We start from the raw sequence: 18420 nt of genomic DNA on the forward strand, positions 1-18420 counted from the left end.
GCACCCCAGGCCTCCCCGTCCATCATCAACTCCTGGAGCTTGCTCAGACTCACGTCCATCGAGTCGGTGATGCCATCCAACCATCTCATCCTCTGCTGTCCCCTTCTCCTCCTGCCTTCAATCTTTCCCAGCATCAGGGTCTTTTCCAATGAGTCAACTCTTTGCATCAGGTGGCCAGAGTATTGGAGTTTTAGCTTCAGCATCAGTCCTTCCAATGATTACTCAGACTGAGTTCCTTTAGGATGGACTGGTTGGATCTCCTTGCAGTCCAAGGGACTCTCAAGAGTCTTCTCCAGCACCACAGTTCAAAAGCATCAGTTCTTTGGTGCTCAGCTTGCTTTATGGTCCACCTCTCACATCCAATCTGGCCCTTGACATACACGTGATTTGCAGGCACACAGATGCTGCTGGGCCGTCTGGAGGGAGGTGAGACCAGGCTTAAGACATAAAAAGCTCATCCGCCACAAAGAGCTCTGGACTGGGGAGGAAGAAGCAACCAGCCTGAGCGGCAGCTGCCTGCCAAGGGGGAGGAGGGCTCCCTGCAGCCTCCAACAGTAGGGCCCGGGCACAGCCCGCCCCCCAACACGTGCACCCCCAGCTTTCTCTCTCCACACTCCGTTTTCTCCTTGGCACTGTCCAGTTCCACCTGGACGTGGCCTGCTTCCTCCCACCGGCACTCACGGGGACTGTCATATCCGTAAGGCTGGACACGGGCGATCAGACGGTGATCTGGGCGTTGCCGAGGACCGCAGAAGCCAAGGCGGCACCCAGCCCCAGCGGCCCTGACCCGGCGCCGCCTCGCGCTTTTGTCCGCGGGGGAGGGGGCTCTGGCGGGCAGACCGCAGCCACCGCGAGCCTGGGCCGGCCGCCTTGGATGGGGGCTCCCCAGCTGGACCCCAGGGCAGGAGGGGCTCCGGCGGCGCCCCAGCGCCCGGCAGCCGGCGGGGGGGAGCTCCCTGAGGGGCGGGGCTCCCTGCGGGCGGGCGGTGGGCTCGCGGGCGCGGCGGGCGCGGCGGCGCTCGGCCGGCTGTCATTTGTCGTTATATTTAGCGTCGGGCCGGTCAGCCGGGCGGCGGCGGGGGCTATAAGCGGCGGGGCGCCCACCCTCGAAGCAGGAGTCCGAGCGAGGAGACGGCGCTGGAACCCATGGACACGTCGTACCCCCGCGAGGACCCCGGGGCCCCGACGGCCCGCAAGGCCGACGGCAGCGCCCACACGGCCCTGGCGCTGGGGGCGCCGCGACCCCCACCTCGAGACCACTTGATCTGGTCGGTGTTCAGCACCCTCTACCTGAACCTGTGCTGCCTCGGCTTCCTGGCGCTGGCCTACTCCATCAAGGTGGGCCTGGGGTGCTTCGTGGGGGCCCAGGGGCATTTCGTGGGGGCTGCTTATTAAGCCGGGGTGCAGGAGGACTCTGCGGGCTGTGCTACAGCCTGACTGTGGGGGGAGGCCTGCCTCCCACGAGGGCTTCTGACTGCTGTTCATAAAAATGAAAGGGGGGGGGGGCTCTAGTCTGTCCCAAAGGACCCAGGGTAGATCGGGCCTATCCCAAGGGAGCCCCTTCTTTCAAATGGGGCTTTTCACACGTTAGCATAGCTCCCTAGCTTCAGCTCCTGCGGTGGCGGCCTCCCAGCACCACTGAGGACTCCTACCCTTGGGAGTCCTGGAGGGACTGGCTTGGGATGGCCACTGAGTCCACTGACTGGAGTGGGAGGGTGCAGAGGCTCCCTTCAGCCCCACCTTGGGCTGAACCCTTTACCACCCAAGACCCCCCAGGGAAGGTCAGGCCCATGTGTCCAGCTGGGGGCAGTGAAGGGAGTGAGTCCAGCCAGACAGCACCCCCTCAGGCCTCTCCCCTCCAGCCAGGTTAGGGTCCAGCATGGGCCCCTCAAGGTGCGGACCCAGGGGCTGCCGGGGGTGGGGGTGGCGGGGCCCTCAGTGCCCGCAAGCCTGTGGAGCCCTGGCTCTGCTGCTGGCCCGCAGGCCCGAGACCAGAAGGTGGCTGGGGATCTGGAGGCAGCCCGGCGCCTCGGCTCCAAGGCCAAGTGCTGCAACATCCTGGCCACGATGTGGGCGCTGGTGCCACCGCTCCTGCTCCTGGCGCTGGTGCTGACCGGCGCCCTGCACCTGTCTCGGCTGGCCAAGGGCTCCGCCGCCTTCTTCAGCACCAAGTTCGACGACGCCGACTCTGACTGACAGGCCGGGCCCTGTCCCCGTCCCGACCAGGGACCCCAACCCCAGGGCTCTACCCCAGCCCCCTGGAGCCCTGAGCATCTACAGGGCTGAGGCCCACCCCCACCCTAGCCCGGGCACCTAACACTGACTCTGAAGGTCTTCCGCTCGGGCCTCAGGGGCTTCCCCTCAGCTCGATGCCCCCAGTTCCCTAACCCCCGGCCCTCAGGCCAGCTCCTCCCTCTCCACCCACCAGGCTCGGCTGTTCAATTAAAAGGACCTGGTTCCAGAAAGTGCCTTCTGGGACTCTTCCTGGCTGGGGCTGGGGAGGGCGTCTTCCTGAGGGGAGCTACCCTAGGGACCACCGCAGCCCAGTGCCCCTGGACCGCCCTCAGCATCCGCGGGGGCCCACTCTGTCCCGCTGGCTTGGCCGTGCCCTGGCTGTCCCCTTTGTGCAGGCACCAGGCAGCCTGTGGCTTCTGGGCGGAGGCGCCTGAGTATTTTAGAATGAAGTTGGGGAACTTGGGCTTTTGATCTCTGCCACGCTGTGGTTTAGTGGCCTCTCTTCCAGAACACGTGTGGTGAGTCTGAGAGTCCACGTGTGTGCCCATCCTCGAGTCAGCGTGTGTGCACGCGTGTTAAGGAGAGTCCCTGGCCAGTGAGATCCGTCCTTGCCCTGCATGTTCCTGCCCGTGGCTGGGCCTGTGCTGACCTTCTCTTTGTCACGCTGTCCTCCTGACCTCACATTCCTTTAATTCTGATTGATCTCCGTCCCAGCAGTGGGTTCCCTCCCTCCTGGATCGGGGGGGCTGGAGAGAGACACACAAGCAGATAGGCACGGTCACACCACCATCTGTGCACACGTCCATCACACACACATGCACAGGAGCACCCCCCACACGCACGACTGTACAGAGAGGGACACTTGGGGTGTGGACATTTCTAAGTGTCTCTGGCACACGTGCCTGTTCTCGTATCATTTTACCTTCCTATGCAATCCCCTACCAGATCCAGAGAAGGGGTTGCTAAACACGTACACACACTCTGTGTGGCTGGGGGCGAGGCCCTTGGGGCCTTGCTGTGGCCAGGCCAATGACAGGGCAGGCTGATTGCAGGGGCCTTAACCACAGGGCGGCTCAGGGCTTTGAGCACCCCACCCATAGTCCCTTCCCACCCGGCCTGGGCTGGGGGTGGAGGTCTCTGTGGAGCTGCTCTACCTGGAGCCCCTGGAGTGGCCCCCCTCCTGTGACAGCCCACAGCTGGCCCAGCTGTCTCCATCACATGCCAGCAGCGATGGGTCCCAGCTGCAGGCCAGCGGTGCCCCAGGCCCCTGCCGAGTGTGTGCTGCTCGGAGCCAGCCCGAGACAGAGGTTGTGCTGGAGGGACCTGGGGTGGAGGAGTTCTGCCCCTTCCTGGGCGCTGGTCCTGCACGGGACCAAGGACAAGGCCAGTGCTCAGACTAGCATGGAGGCAGTGTTTCAACACTAAGCTCCAGGTCTGACCCAGGAAGGGAACAACCCATTGCTGGACACAGAGGCTGGGAGCTGGGCTTAGCCTGTGTGCGGTTGAATACAGGTCTCCAAGCAGGGGATGGTCCGCTGGTCCCCACATTTGGTGAGGGGGGCAGAGTGTCCAGCCCATACCCAGGTGTGAGGACAGAGAATGCGCAGTTAAGCCAGGTACAGATGAAGGTCACCAGCAATGCTTCCTGCCCCAGGAAGGGACCTGATCAAGTGGGCTGCCACGGACTGGATCAGCCAGGCAGCACACACGTGTTGCCACCCTGTTAAGGCCCCTCAGAGGGTTGCTCCTTCCCCTGCACAGGTGGGTGCACACACACACACGCACGCGTGGCACAGACGCCTGGAGAAACGTCAGGTGATGTCAGTCCTGTGGACAAAGCGCCGCCTGCCAGCCCCACCTAACGCCTGTGCCCACATCTGGCTCCAGGGCTGCAGAGGCAAGTGTCTGCTTCATGGGGACCATTGTGGCCTAAATGCTTGGCTCTGGCAGACCTCCTGGGCCTCTGCTGCACTGCCAGCGGCTGAATGAGAGCCTGCGGGCACCCGGGGGAGCCCCATCAAGCGCTGACTCCATTCTGAGGCCACGCGCACTCAGGAAGCCGGTCTGTAGCTCGGCCACGCTCCCCGCAGCCGCACGCAGGCAGGCCCTGGTGACCCCAGCTCCTCCGCCACCCCTCTCCTCTCTTCCTCAGGGACTTTGGTCTATCACAGTTCACCTGCTGGTATCTGCTTTTGGGGGAACTTGGGCTAACTCTCCACTGAGAACGGAGAGCAGCAGTTTGCCAGATGAAGGCGGCGGTGGGCGGTGGTGGGGTGGGGAGGGAGGCAGGTGCAGACGTGATGGGACTCACTTGCTCCACATGAGCAAGGGAACGGAAGCCTGACCGTTGACAAGAGCCTCCCTTTCAGGAGGGTGCCCGTCGGCTCCTCAGCACAGACACAGCTTGCCCGGCACCGACCGAGCTTTACTTCCCCAGCAGACGCCGTCCCACCCTGGAAGACCTGAGAGCCCAAGTCAGCTGTGCCAGCTGTGGGGCTCAGGCCTGGAGCAGACAGCAGGTGGAGCCTCGGCTGAGGCCGCGTGCCCCGTCCTTCCGGCTGGTCGGCGGGGAGAGCAGGGCCCTGCTCCGCACCCCACACCCCCTCCTTCTTCGAGGAAGGCACGTGACAGAGACCATCAGAGGTGACCGAAGTGGCCCAGAGGCAAGACAAGCCAAGGACTGAGGGTGCTGGGCCCCCAGGCAATCCAGGAGTGCCCGGGCTCGGGTGCGTGACACACAGTCCTTTGTGGTGAAGCTGCAGCCCAGGTCCTAAGTCCTCCCCACGCCCCGCACCCTGTGGTCCTCCCCAGCGAGGCCCACACCTGCCTCAGGCTTCTCTGCAGAACTGGCCCCACGGGAAGGGCACGAGGGGGCTGAGAGCAGACAGGGCTGAGCAGCAGGGAAGTGGCCTGTCCACAGGGGTCACTGGGGGCTCGGCTAGAGGCAGAGGCTTGAACTCAGGCCACAGGGAGCCTGGCTGCCACATGGAGGTGGGTGGGGGTCCAGGAGGGCATTGAGAAGGGGCAGGTACAGCCACTCGGGGGCACCAGTGGGGGGCGTGGCCAGCGGGGGGCAGCCCTGGCCGTCTGCAGGGAGGGGGCCTGGGGAGGGGCTCATGGAGCTTCAGGGCCCAAGGGTGTCCCAGAGCGGGGCCTGTGGGCTCGGGGCAGCTGTTCAACGTCTTCAGAAAGCCTCCCAGGAAGCTCGTGGGGCAGCGCGTGCGGCCCGTGCGGCCTACAGGCCTGACCTTTGTATCCGGCCTGCTGAGCAGGGAAAGCACACTCTGCGTCCTGCAGGGAGAGGGGCGTCGTGGGGCGAGGCACACACTGGGGCCACCTTGGGTGGGGTCTGGGGGGGCGCCTACCTGGAGGCAGGGGGAGCCGAGTCCGTGACGGCCACAGCTCGGCTTCCAGAGAGGGGGCCCAGGTCCCTGCCTGGGCCGTGACCTCAACTGTCACGAGGCCCGCAGAGAGGGAGAAGTCAAGCCTGCTCCCCTGGTAGGAGATGCCAGAGACGCACACTCCAGAGACCCCCACCGGACACATGGGGTCGAAAGCCAGACCGGCCCTGGTGATCCTTGGGGGAAGGGAAGGCTCTGTGAGGGGGGCAGGGGGCAGCAGGCGACCGCCCTCTGCTGCCGCTGCACTCACCTGAACCCCGTGACCCCAAAGAGCACCGCCTGCAGAAAGCCCCCCATGCCTGTCAGGAAGTTCACAGCACCTGACCCGTCTGCATTCTCCGTCCACACCTGCAGGGGAGCAAGGCGGTCAGGGCAGGGCTGGGCGTGGTGAGCATGGAGGTCCGGGCTGGGGCCAGGCTGACCTTGAAGGGCTCTGTGACGTTGGCGAAGCTCCTCTCCAGGAGGGCCCATGCCCGCCCTGGGTCCTTCAGCTCCATCCAGCCCACCGCAAACATGCTCTGGGGTCAGAGGACATGCTGGCATGAGGCCCACAGCAGGGGGAGGGGATACTGAGGCCAGCGGGACAATGCCAAGGTGCTGTGAGGACCATCACCCCACGCCCCACATTCTCCTTACCCAGGTCATGGCGGGGCCGTGGGGGGACGTCACTGCCTCATAAATCTCCAGGTTTTGCCTGCGAACGTGGGGACTCAGGGGGAAGGGGACAGGGTACCCCAGGAGCACAACGTCTGCCTGCTTCACTTCCTCTCCTGGGGGGTAGGGCAAGGTGCTGCTGAAGAGGTGGGGGCGGGGCAGGGACTGCTCTGTTAGGAAGGGGGCGTCCAGGGTGGACACAAGGTCCTCTGGGAGGAGAGAAGAGCCTTGAAGGAGCTGCGAGTCCACTCACCAGGCTGGTACCCATCAAACTCAGGGTGAAAGTTCAGTTTCGGGTCAAAGGGCACCTTGATCTTATCAGCCACCACCAGCCACTGGTTGGGGACAGGATGCCCCAGGTCCTGGGCCAGGGCAGCAGCAAAGCGCAGGCTAGGAGCAGAGGTGGCAGGGCAGGGGTGAGGCAGGGGGAGGTGGGGGAAGGGGCAGGGGCAGGGGTGGGGGGAGGGGGAGGGGCAGGGGTGGGGGGAGGGGAAGGGGGCAGGGGGAGGTGGGGGAGGGGCGGGGCAGGGGCAGTGGGGGCAGGGAACAGGGCGAGGGGGCAGAGGTGAGGCAGGGGAGGGGGCAGCCGCCACACTCCTTCCCCTTTTCGGTGGAGGCGGGGTGGGGTCTGACCTGTTCTGGACCAAGACGTTGGTGTACACAGAATTGTTGACCCCTGGGTGGTACTCATCAGGGGGCATGACTCCTGGGCATAGAAGGGCAAGATGGTACTTCACGGAGGGGCTTAGGCACCTGCCCCGGCCCAGTCGCCACTGTGGGGCTGGCGGTCACACGCGTCTGCCTGCCTGTCCACTTGTGACTGTCCAGGCTCCACGTCCCTTGCCTGTCACCCACACTCCCGCGACGGCCACGCTCTCACCCTTCAGGTGGTACTTCTCCTCCTCAGGGCTCCACTCTACACGGCTGCACCAAAACTCAGCCACAGCCCTGACCACATCCCAGCCACCGGCCTCTCGGAAGAGCTCCAAGTCCTGAGGAGGGGGGGCATGTCAGAGGCCACGGCGCCTGTGATTCTAGCTCCCATCGCTGCCTGCGTTTCTCGTCAAGGCCCGCCCTTCTGAGCACCCAGCAATGAAGGCCTGGCTCCGAGATGCTCCACGGGACTAGACCCAGGCAGGCAGTCATGCGGCATGGAGGGTGGCCCTGGGGGGCACAGCGGCCCCTCACCTGGGTGGCATGGTAGTACAGCTGGAAGGCCAGCGCCACGGCCCCGTTGACGTGGATCTCCTGGGTCCCGTAGATGGCTTCAGGGCAGGCCTCCAGGCCAGAGCCCGCGCTCTCCCAGGCAAACTTGGCTCCCTGGGGGTTGGGGGTTGGAGCAGACGACTGCGTTCCTGGGGGCCAGGGGCAGCCCGCCCCTTTCCCCTCGCTGCCAGCCTTCAGCCATGGAGGGCAGACAGAGGCGGGGGCTGCTGTGGGGCCCTGCAGGCTCGGAGTGCCCACGGTGTCCCCGCTGTGGGCCAGCTTGCTTCCGCCCGGCATCTGCTGTGTCCCTGCCCTGGGGCAGGGCAGCGAGGGGAGCCCTGCAGGGCCCTTCCGACTGTTGTTCCCACTGGCGCAGTACAGGCTGGGGGAGGAATCCAGGAAGTCCGGGTCCCACCCACAGAGGGGGCCTGGGGCGAGGGGTGAGGGCCTGAGAGGGGTGTGGGGCCTCAGGCCCTTTGGGGGCCCCTTACCTGGTAGCCCAGGCTGCGGGCGTTGTCCAGGGCCCCGCCGAGCGTCCGGATGCGGTACTGCAGGAGAGCCTTGGCGGCCTCGGGGTGGAGCAGCAGCAGCCCGGGGAGCACCCAGAGGTCCTGGAGCCGTGGCAGAGCCCCTGGTCTCTCGCCGTGGCCACAGCAGCCCCCTCCCCCAGCGCGCCCCTGGGTCTGTCCTGCCAATCCCACCGCTGCATCCCCCAAAGGCACTCCTCAGACCCGGCGGGCACTGCGTCTGGCGGGGCTCAGGCCAGAGTCTGGGTGTGGGGAGCGGACGGAGGGCCCCGCGGTCACCTGGTCCTGGCTGCCTCACCTTCCTCCGCCCTCCCTCCCCTCAGCAGCCCAGGGCTCTTTCCAGAGCACACTGCTGGCCGTGCCTGTCCCCAGGTAGAGTCTCCGTGGCCGCCTCGGCCTCTCTACAGTGACTGCTTCCCCAGAGGGGAGCACCCCTTGCCCCGGCCAGGTGTCCTGCAGCTGTGCAGCTCTGGGCCTCTGCACCTTCTGGTCTGACCCCTCCTCCTTCTGCGCCTCTGCTGCCCCAGCAGGCCTCCCTAGCCGCAGCCCCCTCCCCGGGCAGAGGCCCTCGGCGCACCTGGTCCCAGAAGACGTGGCCCCAGTAGCACTCCCCACGGCTCCCGTTGGAGAGGCCCCCAGGGCTGAGGCCGTGGCAGTCGCGTCCTGGGGCCCCGGGCTGGGGCAGGGCGCTGAGCAGGTAGTAGAGGGCGCCACGCAGGGCCTGGCGCAGGGCGAGCGGCCCTTCTACATCCAGGCCACAGTCCGCCCAGAGCTGGGCCCAGGCCTGGGCGTGGGCCGTGTAGAGCGCGTGCCTGGCCTGCAGCTGCAGGGCCTCTGTGAGGCAGGCCTGGGCCTCAGCCTGGCTGCCACCCACCACCGTCAGGAACTCCCATGTCGCGTCCTCCTGCCCTTCTCCGAGGGTCAAGGCTGGGGGCACCGGCGTCCACAGCATGTGCACCTCCTGCCGTGCACCCCCAGGCTGCTCGGGGCTGAGCGTGCGGCCGCACAGGTACCTGCAGGAGGGCAGCTGTGTCTCAGGGACCAGCCTCTCCTCTGGCCACCCAGCCGGCCCCCTGCCCCTCCTTACCGGGCTCCCTGGAAGTCAGGACCCAGATGCAGGTCCAGGTCCGGACTTTCTGGGGAAAAGGCTGACTGCAGCCGCACTGTGACGGGCCAGCTCCCCTTGGCCAGGCGGGTGATGGACACACTGAAGGCCAGGACATGAGGCAGTGTGCGGTGGGCATAGATTCGCTGGGAGGCGCGGAAGCTGGGGCCCTCCAGGGTGTGCAGGAAGGAGCCTGGGGAAGGGTGGAGAGGAAGACGGGGCAATTCTCACAACCGCCTGGGGCCACCGAGGACAGTTCCAAACCGCCGGCCTCTGTGGGCTGGGAATGAAGTCCCCCTCTCCCTTCAGTGAGGGAGCCCCCTCCAAGCCCCAGCTGTCCTGTTAGGGAAGCAACAGCTACATGGGGGCCGCCGGGCTCCTGCTCGTTTGGGAGGCCCGCCGGCTGGAAGCCTCACAAAGCGGCCTCTCAGAGCCTCCTTTTGCAGGATGCTGGCATCCTGAGTGAGGAGGTGCCGGGATGGAGCCTCTGTCTGGCCTTCTGCTCCCCGGGAACAATGGCGGGGGGTGGGGGTGGGCGGAGGGCAGCCAGGGGCTACCTGTGTTGGTGTCCAGAGCGTAGGTCTTGGTTAGCTGCTCTCCCGTCCCTGCAGGGGCCTCCAGCTGGACATTGAGGGGGCTGGGCAGAATGGCCCGGTGGGTATCCCCCAAAGCCCCATTGTACACACCGCTCACATGCAGTGTCTCATGATACACGCGTGTGCCCAAGTATGAGTTGGTCACGGTGGCCAAGAGCCGGGGGTCACTGGGCAGAGAATGGGCAGTGAATCTGGTGGCGTCCTTGCCAGCATCCTCCATGGAAGGTGACTCCGCGGAGGGGCCTGCAAAAGCGGGGGGCAGAGGCCCCACAGTGGGCTGGGCCTCTGTCTTCTGCAACTCCCAAAGCTCTCCTTGGAACTTGACTGATGGCCCCAGAGGTGGAGGGAGGGGCGTGTGCCCACCTGGGTGGCCCCGATTTTCTCAGGCCGCCCCAGGAAACACCCTCCCCCAGAAGATGCTCACCCCCACCCCCCACTATTGATCCAGGGACCCAACGGAGGCCCCAGCTCCCACCTCAGGGCCGCACCCCCACGAACCGGTCCTGCTGGCAGGAAGGGCGGAGCCTCAGCCCGCGGGCCTCACCCTCCTGGAGGCCAGTCGGTACAGGGCGGGGTGTGGCCAGCAGCTGGGGAAGAGGACGGGCAGGCGGGCCAGAGGCCCCGTCTCTGGGTCCGCAGCCCTGCCGCGTCCCTCGGCTCCAGCGGGCGCTGCCGCTCAGGCGCAGGAGGAGAAGCAGCCCGCGGCGGCCGTGCCACCGGAAGGCCCCGCGGTCCCCGCCCCAGGGCCGCGCGGGGCGGGCCAGACGCGCGTCCCCACCCCCGGGCGTGCGCGAGGAGGGGGCGAAGGGCGAGCCGGGCGCGTCTGGCGGCCCAGCCTGCGAGGCCGCGCGGAGGGAGGCCCAGCTCCAGCTGTGCCCTGAGGCTTCTCCAGCGTGGCTCTGACAGGGCTTTCGCCGGCCCCCCTCTCCGGCGGCCGGTTCCTTCCTCTCTCCCTGAGCGCCCTCCCCCAGGAGAGGTGGGGCCGGGGCTCTCCTCTGGAGCCCCGCCTGCCTTTGTCCCCGCCCCACTGGCTGGCTCTGCACCCCCCCCCTTCAGTCTCCATCTTCCCCATGTGCCCCCCCTGCCTCTGGAAGCTCCTGGGCTTCCTGGGCCTGTCTGGACCTTGTCTCTCTAACCCCGGCCTGACCCAAATGACTGTGCTGGGACCACTGGCCCAACCAGACAGTCAGATTTGGCCTGTGCCTGAAACCTGGCTTTCCTACTCTTCCCCAGCACAAGCAATGGTGACCTCACCATCCCCCACCCAGGCCCCTCCATCCCCACTCCCAGGGCCCCCACCAGGCCCCCTTCCCGGCTCTCCCCATCCACAGGCACTGCCTCCTCTTAGACCAGGCCACCCTCCTGGGTCGGTGCAGGCCTGCTGTGGCCCCACAGCTCTTGCGAGCAGAGCCGCAGCCACTCTGAGAATAGTTAGGGTCTGCTCAAAGCCTGCAGCGGAGCCCACTTTACCGGCAGGAGAGCCGCCCAGGCCCCCCCCAACACCTGCTACCTGGCTTCCCTGCTGCTTCTGCACCGTCCCAAGCCGGCTCCCTAGTATGGACTCAGTGTGTCCCCCCGACATCCATCGGTTGACTTCTGATCCCCACTGTGATGGTGTTTGTAGGTGGGGCCTTTGGTACATAGTTAGGTCAAGAGCAGTTAAGAGTCGGATTAGTGCCTTTATACAGAAGAGATTTTGAGTAAACTCCTGGTGTGCTGCAGTCCATGGGGTCTCAAAGAGCTGGACACGACTGAGTGCCTGAACTGAACTGAACTGAAGAAGAGGCCTTAGAGCTCCCTCCTGCCCTGTGAGGACACGGCTGGAAGACAGCCATCTGCACCAAGAGGGTCCTCATCAGATACCGAATTGACTGCCACCTTGGCCTTGGACACCCCAGCCTCCAGAACTGTGAGAGACACACTTCTGTTGTTGGTCAGCTACCTGCTCTGTGGTGTCTTGTTAACAGCAGGCCGAGCCGCTGCGTGGCCTTTACACTTGCTGTCCCGCTGCCTTTTCCTCAAGACATCCTTAGGCTGACCCCTCACTTCCTTCCATTTTCAAGTGCCCTGTCTTCCCTAGATTGTCCCAGACTCCTTACAGGTAAGAGAAAACCCTTGGCTCCGTCCCCCACGCCTTCTTTTCCTCCCTCCACAGCTGCCTAGAATGCCAGCTCCAGGAGGGCAAGGATGCTTTGTCTGTTTTGTGGAATGAATAACTGGATTTGAAAATGGGTTATGGAAGGAAGTCTGGGGCACATGAAGGGACCCAGAAGGCCCTTCTGACTAGGGCCTCAGAAGCTGGCGGAGTCCAGCAGCTTTGAGCAGAGATTTGAAGACTCGGGCTGTCTGCTGCTGGCCCTGCCAGTCAAGGCCAAGCCTCCCATCAGAGCTTCCAGAATCCAGCTGTTCCCCCAAGCTCACCCCAGAAATGGGGGCTGCGGCTCTGCCCCATTCAGATGGGCTGGGGAACAAAGGCGAGGGCGTGAGCACCCGTGAGGATGCCTGGCTAAGTGCAGCAGAGAATGACGGGCCTGAATCCCAGGGAGAGTTTATTATCAGCACACGGGGCTCACACCACCGGTGCCATCACAGCCCCGCTCAGAGCTCCGTCTCCACTCCCCTTAGTCTCTGAAGTCCTCAGAGAGCAACTGGACTCCTCTGGGCGCCTTCGGCCCCTGCGTGGTCCCCTGTGGCCAGAGCAGAGCGGCTGTGCCTGTGCTGAGTGGGGCAGGGTCCGCAAATGGGCCGTCTCCTGCTGAGCTCACCAGGCAGAGGCGACACGCAGTCGGTGCTCAATCCTGCTTCACCCTGCAGTGGGAGGGCTGGGGGGTCCCAGGAGAGGAGCCTGGGCGGGGCAGCGGTGAGGGCTAGGGGAGGAGGCCCACTTCCCTGTGGGGAGGAAGAGACATAAGCTGTCCCCAGGGTGTGGGGGAAGGGATGTGTCCCGGGCCTGCCCCGGAGCAGGCGAGGGCCGTGTCTGAGTCTCCCACCTGCCTGCCCTGGGCCCCTCAGGCTCAAGGGTTGCCCAGAGCAGAGAGCACCATCCTCTCGCCCTTGAAATGGGGAGGTCTACTCTGTAGGGCTGACCAGATTCCTCCCTAGTTCTGGCCTTCAGAACCTCAGAGGGCACTGATGGACACTTTGGGGGGCTTGGGGTGGACGTCCAGCGCTGGGTGTGTGATGACTAGTCTTGGGTTTGCTGTCTCCACCGCTCGCAGCTCCTGCAGGGACTGCTCGCTCAGCTCCACAGAGGTCAGCCTGTAGCGATGTGCAGAGAGTGGCCGCGGGGTTGGTGAGGGAGGGGGCCTGCGGGTGCAGTGCTGGGGAGCAGCGGCAGGGGCAGTGCTGGGCTGCTGGCCTGGGTTGTGCCAAAGGCACGCGGTCACAGGAGGTGACCAGTCGGGGACCGTCAGAGGGTGGGGAAGGGGCAGGGACTAGGGGCCAGAGCCTTCAGGGCACTAAGGAGCATTTAGGGTCACTGGTCCATAGTATGGGCATGGGCGGCTGACAATGGGCATTTGGTCTAGTGGCGCGTCCAGGCCCGGGGCCAGAGCCAGGGAGTTAGAGGGTGGGGCTCCAGGGCCTGAGTTACAGCGGGGTTGCCTCAGGAGGGCCCTGGGAGAGATTCTTCTTTAAGGTTTGGGCGAAGCCCCGGCACCCACCCCAGCCCAGGGCTGAGAGGCTGCGTTCCCAGCACCCTTCCCAGCCCTGTCTCCACCTGAGGGTTTGCAGGTGGCATCCTGGGCACTTTAGGGTGGTGTACAAGCAGGTCAGTGCAGGTTCTGACAGCTGGCAGCCACTGAGATCCAGGGTGGTCAGTGCTGGGATCTGCTGGAGCTTGCCAACCATGTACTGGAGTGCTTCCTGCAGGCCTGGCTGCTGAACCCTAGGGGAGGGCTGACCTCAGGAGCTGCTGTGGGAGCCCCGGTCCCTCCCTCGGTCCCTCCCAGGCTGCTCCTCACCTGAGTGTCTGCACCCGGCACTGGGGCGAGGCCAGGCCCTCGCTCAGCACACGCAGGCCGGCCTCGCTGAGCCCATTGTGGAAGAGGCCCAGCTCTGCCAGGGCTGGGGCCTCCCTCAGGGCCTCAGAGAGATCTCTGCAGACCGAGTCGGAGAGTTTACAGCGGGACAGCCTGTGGTCAAGAAGCACACGAGTCCGCAGTGTGCGAGCTGCCTGCTCCCGGGGGGCTGAGGTTCGGTCCGCAGACTTGGCTCCACACCCGCCTCCCTGGGCGCCGCGGAGCTGCTCCTGCGCCGTCGCCACCCGCGTCCACACCTCGTGAGCACCCGCTGGACGGCACGCCCTCGTCTCTTAGGACATTCTCCACGAGCTTGCTCTCAACGTGTCTAACTCCATATAGTTATCCAGCAAGTACAGGGGACCGAGCTTATTTAGTTCCTAACAGTTGGGCAGTGTGTCATTTCTGCTTTTCTTTACCATTATGAATAATGCTGTGACGGACATCTCTACGCAGCTGGTTTGGCAGAATTGATGGGCTCCCGATGTGTATGCCGAGTTAAGCTGCCATGTCAGCACTGGCGCGTGGCTGTATCTAGTTCACCAAACCTAACCAGTACTGATTAGTGTGATGTACCTTACGCTCTGCTTACTGGGTGGTAGTGGAGAGTAACTGAAAAGGTCACATACTAAGTACTGCCTCAGTAATTCTCACGTCAACCTTCTGAGGTGGAAGCCACAGGCGCCATTCCCCGGGAGGAGACTGAAGCTCAGACAGACTGGCCTCAGAGCCTGCGCCCTGAACACCTTCCACGACTACTTCTGAGATCCAGAAGGACCACCCAGCAGTGTCCAGTAGCCCTTAGCAGCCTTCCCGGGGAAGGGAAATGACAGTCTGGCCTTTATCCCTCTTCCAGAAGCTCAGCGTGCTCTGCTCCCTGCCCACACAGGGGCCAAACCCTCTGTTCTAACTAGCACCCACGCGCCTCCCTCCTCTATCCCGTGTGGGCAGAGCCTGCTGGTCCTGCCGGGGGACCACAGGCTCTCAGCCTGTCTCAGCGCCCCCTCGGTCAGCCGTCCCCAGACAGGGCTACACCTCTGCCCCTGCCCAGGGTATCCTGCTCGGTGGCCTTTCCAGGGGAAGGGCTGGGATTTGTCCACTTACGTCAGGCTGTTCAGACCACACCGTCGGTCGATCATGGCCTCACAGAGCGGGCGCAGGGGGGAGCCTGCGGGTTTTCTCGCGGTGGCTCGAGCGCTGTGAAGAGAGAAGAGAAGGTGAAGGCCCCGCCCCTTCCGGCCCCTCGGTCCTGAGAAGGCCTCCTTCCTCCGGTTCCGAGACACTGGAGCTGCTTCTGCCCTAACCCTCAAGCTGGGCCAGGACCCCCTCCCTCTTCATCCCGAACCCAGAGTGAAACCACTTATCTGTGACCTCATCCACCTCCCCACTGAAGCTGTCTGTGTGAGTCCCGTGGGACAGGCGGGTCCGTCCTTGCACCTGCAGTGGGCGTCCCCAGCCCCACCCCCTGTCAACATCCTGACATTCATTGTCCCAACAGATGCTGAGCACGTGAGTCAGGTGCTGGGGTGGAATCAAGTGCACAGAAACAATGGCACGAGCTTCGCCCAGCAGGCGAGGGTCTGGTGGAGGACAGGGGTACGGGCAGATGTCCTGGCACACAGTAGCCAGTGGGGGCACTTCTGAGGCCAAACGGCCGCAGACTGGGGAGGAGAGTTTGGAGAGGCTTTGAGGATAGGCAGTGCCCTGGGTGGAAGGAATGGCAGGAGCAAAGGCTCAGAGCACAGTGCACGTGGCGCATTCCAGAAAGCATTACGAGAAAGCCTCGTGTCGGTGGTGGGAGAGGGAGGTTCGCCTTGGACGTGGATGCTAGGGTGGGGAGCATGGTGAAGGCACCCTGGGGAAGCAGACGGACATTGGGAGCTGCCTTGAGGAGGTAAGAAAGACCAGTCGTGAAGTCGTGCCTGTCCTCTGGGGAGCGGGCGTCAGGCCTGGACATGCTCCCAGGCCCAGGTGGACATAAGATGCTCTGGCACCCATGCCCCACACAGAGGGCCCGCAGAAGAGGGCAGCCCTGCCCTGGAGACTCACGAGCTGCCACCCAGGCTGCCCTGCAGACGCTTCATCAGGCTCCTCTTCTTCTTCTCCTGTGCAGCGGCCAGTCTGCAGCTGACCAGCCGCAGCGCCTGCCCGGCCGGGCAGCACCGCACGCAGTAGCTCAGGACGGCCAGGTCCATTCTGCTGAAGTGCACTCGCTCCAGCACCAGCTCAGGGAGGCCGCGGAGGGCCTGGTGCACGAACGCGTCCTCCTGGGTCTCGTACAGGCAGTAGAGCAGCTCCAGCGGGGAGTCGAGCTCCTCGCCCTCCTCCTCCTCTGACTCCTCAGTGCCCTGGGGCGCCAGGATCTCCTCCGTCCCCTCTGGCGCCACCCTAGGGCGGCCCTGGCCCTGGTCCTGCACCCACCTCAGGACCTGCTGCTTCACGCGCTCTGAAGCTGTGCAGCCGAAGTGGCGCTCGATCTCACACATCCTCTCTGTGCTCAGCAGCCCGAAGAGGAAGCGCGTGGTGAGCTTGAGGTGGCCGCGCAGCTCCGGGTCCCCCTGCAGAAGTGCCTCTATGCCGCCAGCAGCTGCCCTGGGAGCCCCTTCGTCCTCCAGCAGGTAGGACAGAGCAGCTAAGAATTCCTGGAAGCTCTGATCAATGAACTGGTAGGTGACCTCTGTCTCCAGCACGCCTGGCATCTCCTTCTTGCTGAGAAACTGCGTCTGCACCTTGGCGCCACAGAGCTGCAGGCGCTCCAGGTCCTCCTCCGAGAACCGCGCCCTGCCCCCGAGGACACCGTCACGGGCCAGGCGGCACAGCTTGCGCAGCTCTCTCTGCAGCTGGGCCCCGTCAGCCGCGGGCGCCGATCTCAGGACGCTGGCCACGAAGAGCAAGTACACGGACGTGGTGGTCTTGGAAGCGCGCCACAGGTCCTGGCCGCGCTGGAGCTGCTGGCGCAGCACGGTGCACACGATCCAGCACACGGCGGGCACGAAGCACAAGGAGAAGAGCATCTCGTTCTCCTTCACCGAGCGGTAGGCGTGCTCCGCCTTCCACTCGTCCTGGAAAAACTTGTAGAAGTACTTCTTCCTGTCCTTGTCTGAGAAGCCGCACACCTCTGCGCACTGCGGTGAGCACAGGCGGGCCTGCAGCCTCCCGGGGGCGGCGGCTCTCCTGGTCACTAGCAGGCGCGCCGCGGGCAGCAGCTCCTTGCTCAGCAGGCTCCCCAGCACCCGCGCGCCGCTCGCGGCCTCGTGGGGGTTTCTGCAGGGCGCGGCCTCGGCCGGCTCCGGTGCCAACATTTCGTCTACGCCGTCCAGGATGAACAGCAGCCTCTCGGACTGCGCCAGCATCTGCTGCACCGGCGCCTCGCGGTCGGGGCACTGGTCTAGGATCAGGTCGGCCAGGCTGCACGTGCCCGGTCGCTCCAGCAGCTCGCGGCAAGACAGGAAGAAGGCAAAGTCCACGTGGCTGTGGTACAGCTTGCCGGCCGCCCAGTCATACAGGATCTTCCTGGCCGCCATGGTCTTGCCGATGCCCGCCGGGCCCTGCAGCGCCACGGTCAGCCGTCTCTCGCCCTCCTCGTCGCGGCCGAACAGGCGGTTGAAGGTGTGGGTGTCTGAGCGCCGGGCGCGCTCGGCCTCCGGCTCCTCGGCGATGAGCAGCTTGGTGAAGCGCTTGCTGATCTTCACTGAGCGGGCGTCCCGCTCCTTCACCTTGGCGTGCTGCCGCAGCACGTGCTCCCGGTACTTCTTCTTGTACTCTGCGGGTAGGGGGCGCCGGACGGGGGGCAGGGCAACAGGGGTCGGGGGGCGCCGTGTCAGTGCCCTCCCTGGCGGGCTCCGGCCTCACCTTCCCCTGTTGCCTCACAACCCCCTCTCCGCGCTCCTCCCCGGGGCCAGCTGCGCGGAACCTCCGAGTGCCTGAGGACACCCGAAGGGTCCGGACAGCTCGGGGCCTGCGCTTTCCGCCGAGAGAGACCTACCGGAGACGGAGAGCTGCGCCGGGGAGCTGGGGCCGAGACCTGGAAGGGAGAGCTGCGGTGGGTCCCGCGGACCGGGCGGGGCGTGGAAGGGAGCGTCAGGGCTCGGGGCCCCGGGGCACGCGGATGCTCTTTGGGGGAAGCCGAAGGAACCTGCCCGGGCGGGAGAGGCCGAGGTGAAGCCCCACCCGGCACTCACTCTGCAGCCGACGCTCCTTGAGCCGCGCCGCCACGTCGCGCACGTCTGCCCTCTGCAGGGTTTTCTGGGCCACGTCCAGCGCGCGTTCCGGCCCGTAGAAGTGGACCAGCAGCTCCACGAGGCCCAAGGTGTCTGCGCCCTCCAGCCGCCCCCACGGGATGTTGCGACCTTCCACCCGCTGGTCCCGCAGTTTGTGGCGGAAGCGCTTCAGGTGCTCTTGGCTCAGGTCTTCCAGGGCGCCCAGGAGCAGCTCGCGGGCAGCGGCAGCGCGGGGCTCCATGCTGGGGGCGGGTGCACGCGGTCAGCAGGGTCCCGCGCCCCCGTGACCCCGGCCTCTCGCCGTCGTGTCCGACCGCAGCCCCGGGCGCCCACGAGCAGCAGGGGTTTTGACGCGCCCCCATCTATCCAGGTGGCTCCAGGCCAACGCTTGAAAGAGCGCTCTACCGGAAGGGTCGTCCTCTCCTCCCAGGACCGCGACCGGGGACTTTCCTCCAGG

The 18420-nt window shown here is 65.3% G+C and overlaps 3 protein-coding genes across 4 annotated transcripts; 1 reads left to right on the forward strand and 2 right to left on the reverse strand.

Moving 5' to 3' along the window:
* Positions 1-1146: 1146 nt before the first annotated feature.
* Positions 1147-2196, forward strand: IFITM5 (interferon induced transmembrane protein 5). Its single transcript, XM_052662461.1, has 2 exons — positions 1147-1338; positions 1984-2196. The coding sequence occupies exons 1-2, from the start codon at positions 1147-1149 to the stop codon at positions 2194-2196; spliced, it is 405 nt and encodes a 134-aa protein (XP_052518421.1).
* A 2648-nt stretch (positions 2197-4844) lies between these two features.
* PGGHG (protein-glucosylgalactosylhydroxylysine glucosidase) lies at positions 4845-10360 on the reverse strand. Of its 2 annotated transcripts, none has more exons than XM_052662089.1 (14): positions 10223-10360; positions 9686-9967; positions 9111-9321; positions 8601-9036; positions 7988-8107; positions 7479-7610; positions 7171-7282; positions 6924-6996; positions 6544-6680; positions 6273-6406; positions 6059-6154; positions 5887-5984; positions 5601-5812; positions 4845-5526 (listed from the first exon to the last, which is right to left on the reverse strand). In XM_052662089.1, exons 2-14 carry the CDS (start codon positions 9942-9944, stop codon positions 5471-5473), a joined length of 2076 nt encoding a protein of 691 aa, XP_052518049.1. In that variant the 5' UTR covers positions 9945-9967; positions 10223-10360; the 3' UTR covers positions 4845-5470. The 2 variants fall into 2 exon arrangements, with proteins under 2 accessions (XP_052518049.1, XP_052518050.1); XM_052662090.1 differs by having other exon boundaries at positions 10200-10360.
* Positions 10361-12460: 2100 nt separating this feature from the next.
* On the reverse strand, positions 12461-18204 carry NLRP6 (NLR family pyrin domain containing 6). Its single transcript, XM_052662341.1, has 7 exons — positions 17925-18204; positions 17729-17767; positions 15793-17506; positions 14848-14940; positions 13687-13857; positions 13443-13610; positions 12461-12982 (listed from the first exon to the last, which is right to left on the reverse strand). The coding sequence occupies exons 1-7, from the start codon at positions 18202-18204 to the stop codon at positions 12844-12846; spliced, it is 2604 nt and encodes an 867-aa protein (XP_052518301.1). The 3' UTR covers positions 12461-12843.
* Positions 18205-18420: the final 216 nt, after the last annotated feature.

The sequence above is a fragment of the Budorcas taxicolor genome, chromosome 25, assembly GCF_023091745.1.
Source record: "Budorcas taxicolor isolate Tak-1 chromosome 25, Takin1.1, whole genome shotgun sequence".
In the NCBI taxonomy this organism is placed as follows: Eukaryota; Metazoa; Chordata; class Mammalia; order Artiodactyla; family Bovidae; genus Budorcas; species Budorcas taxicolor.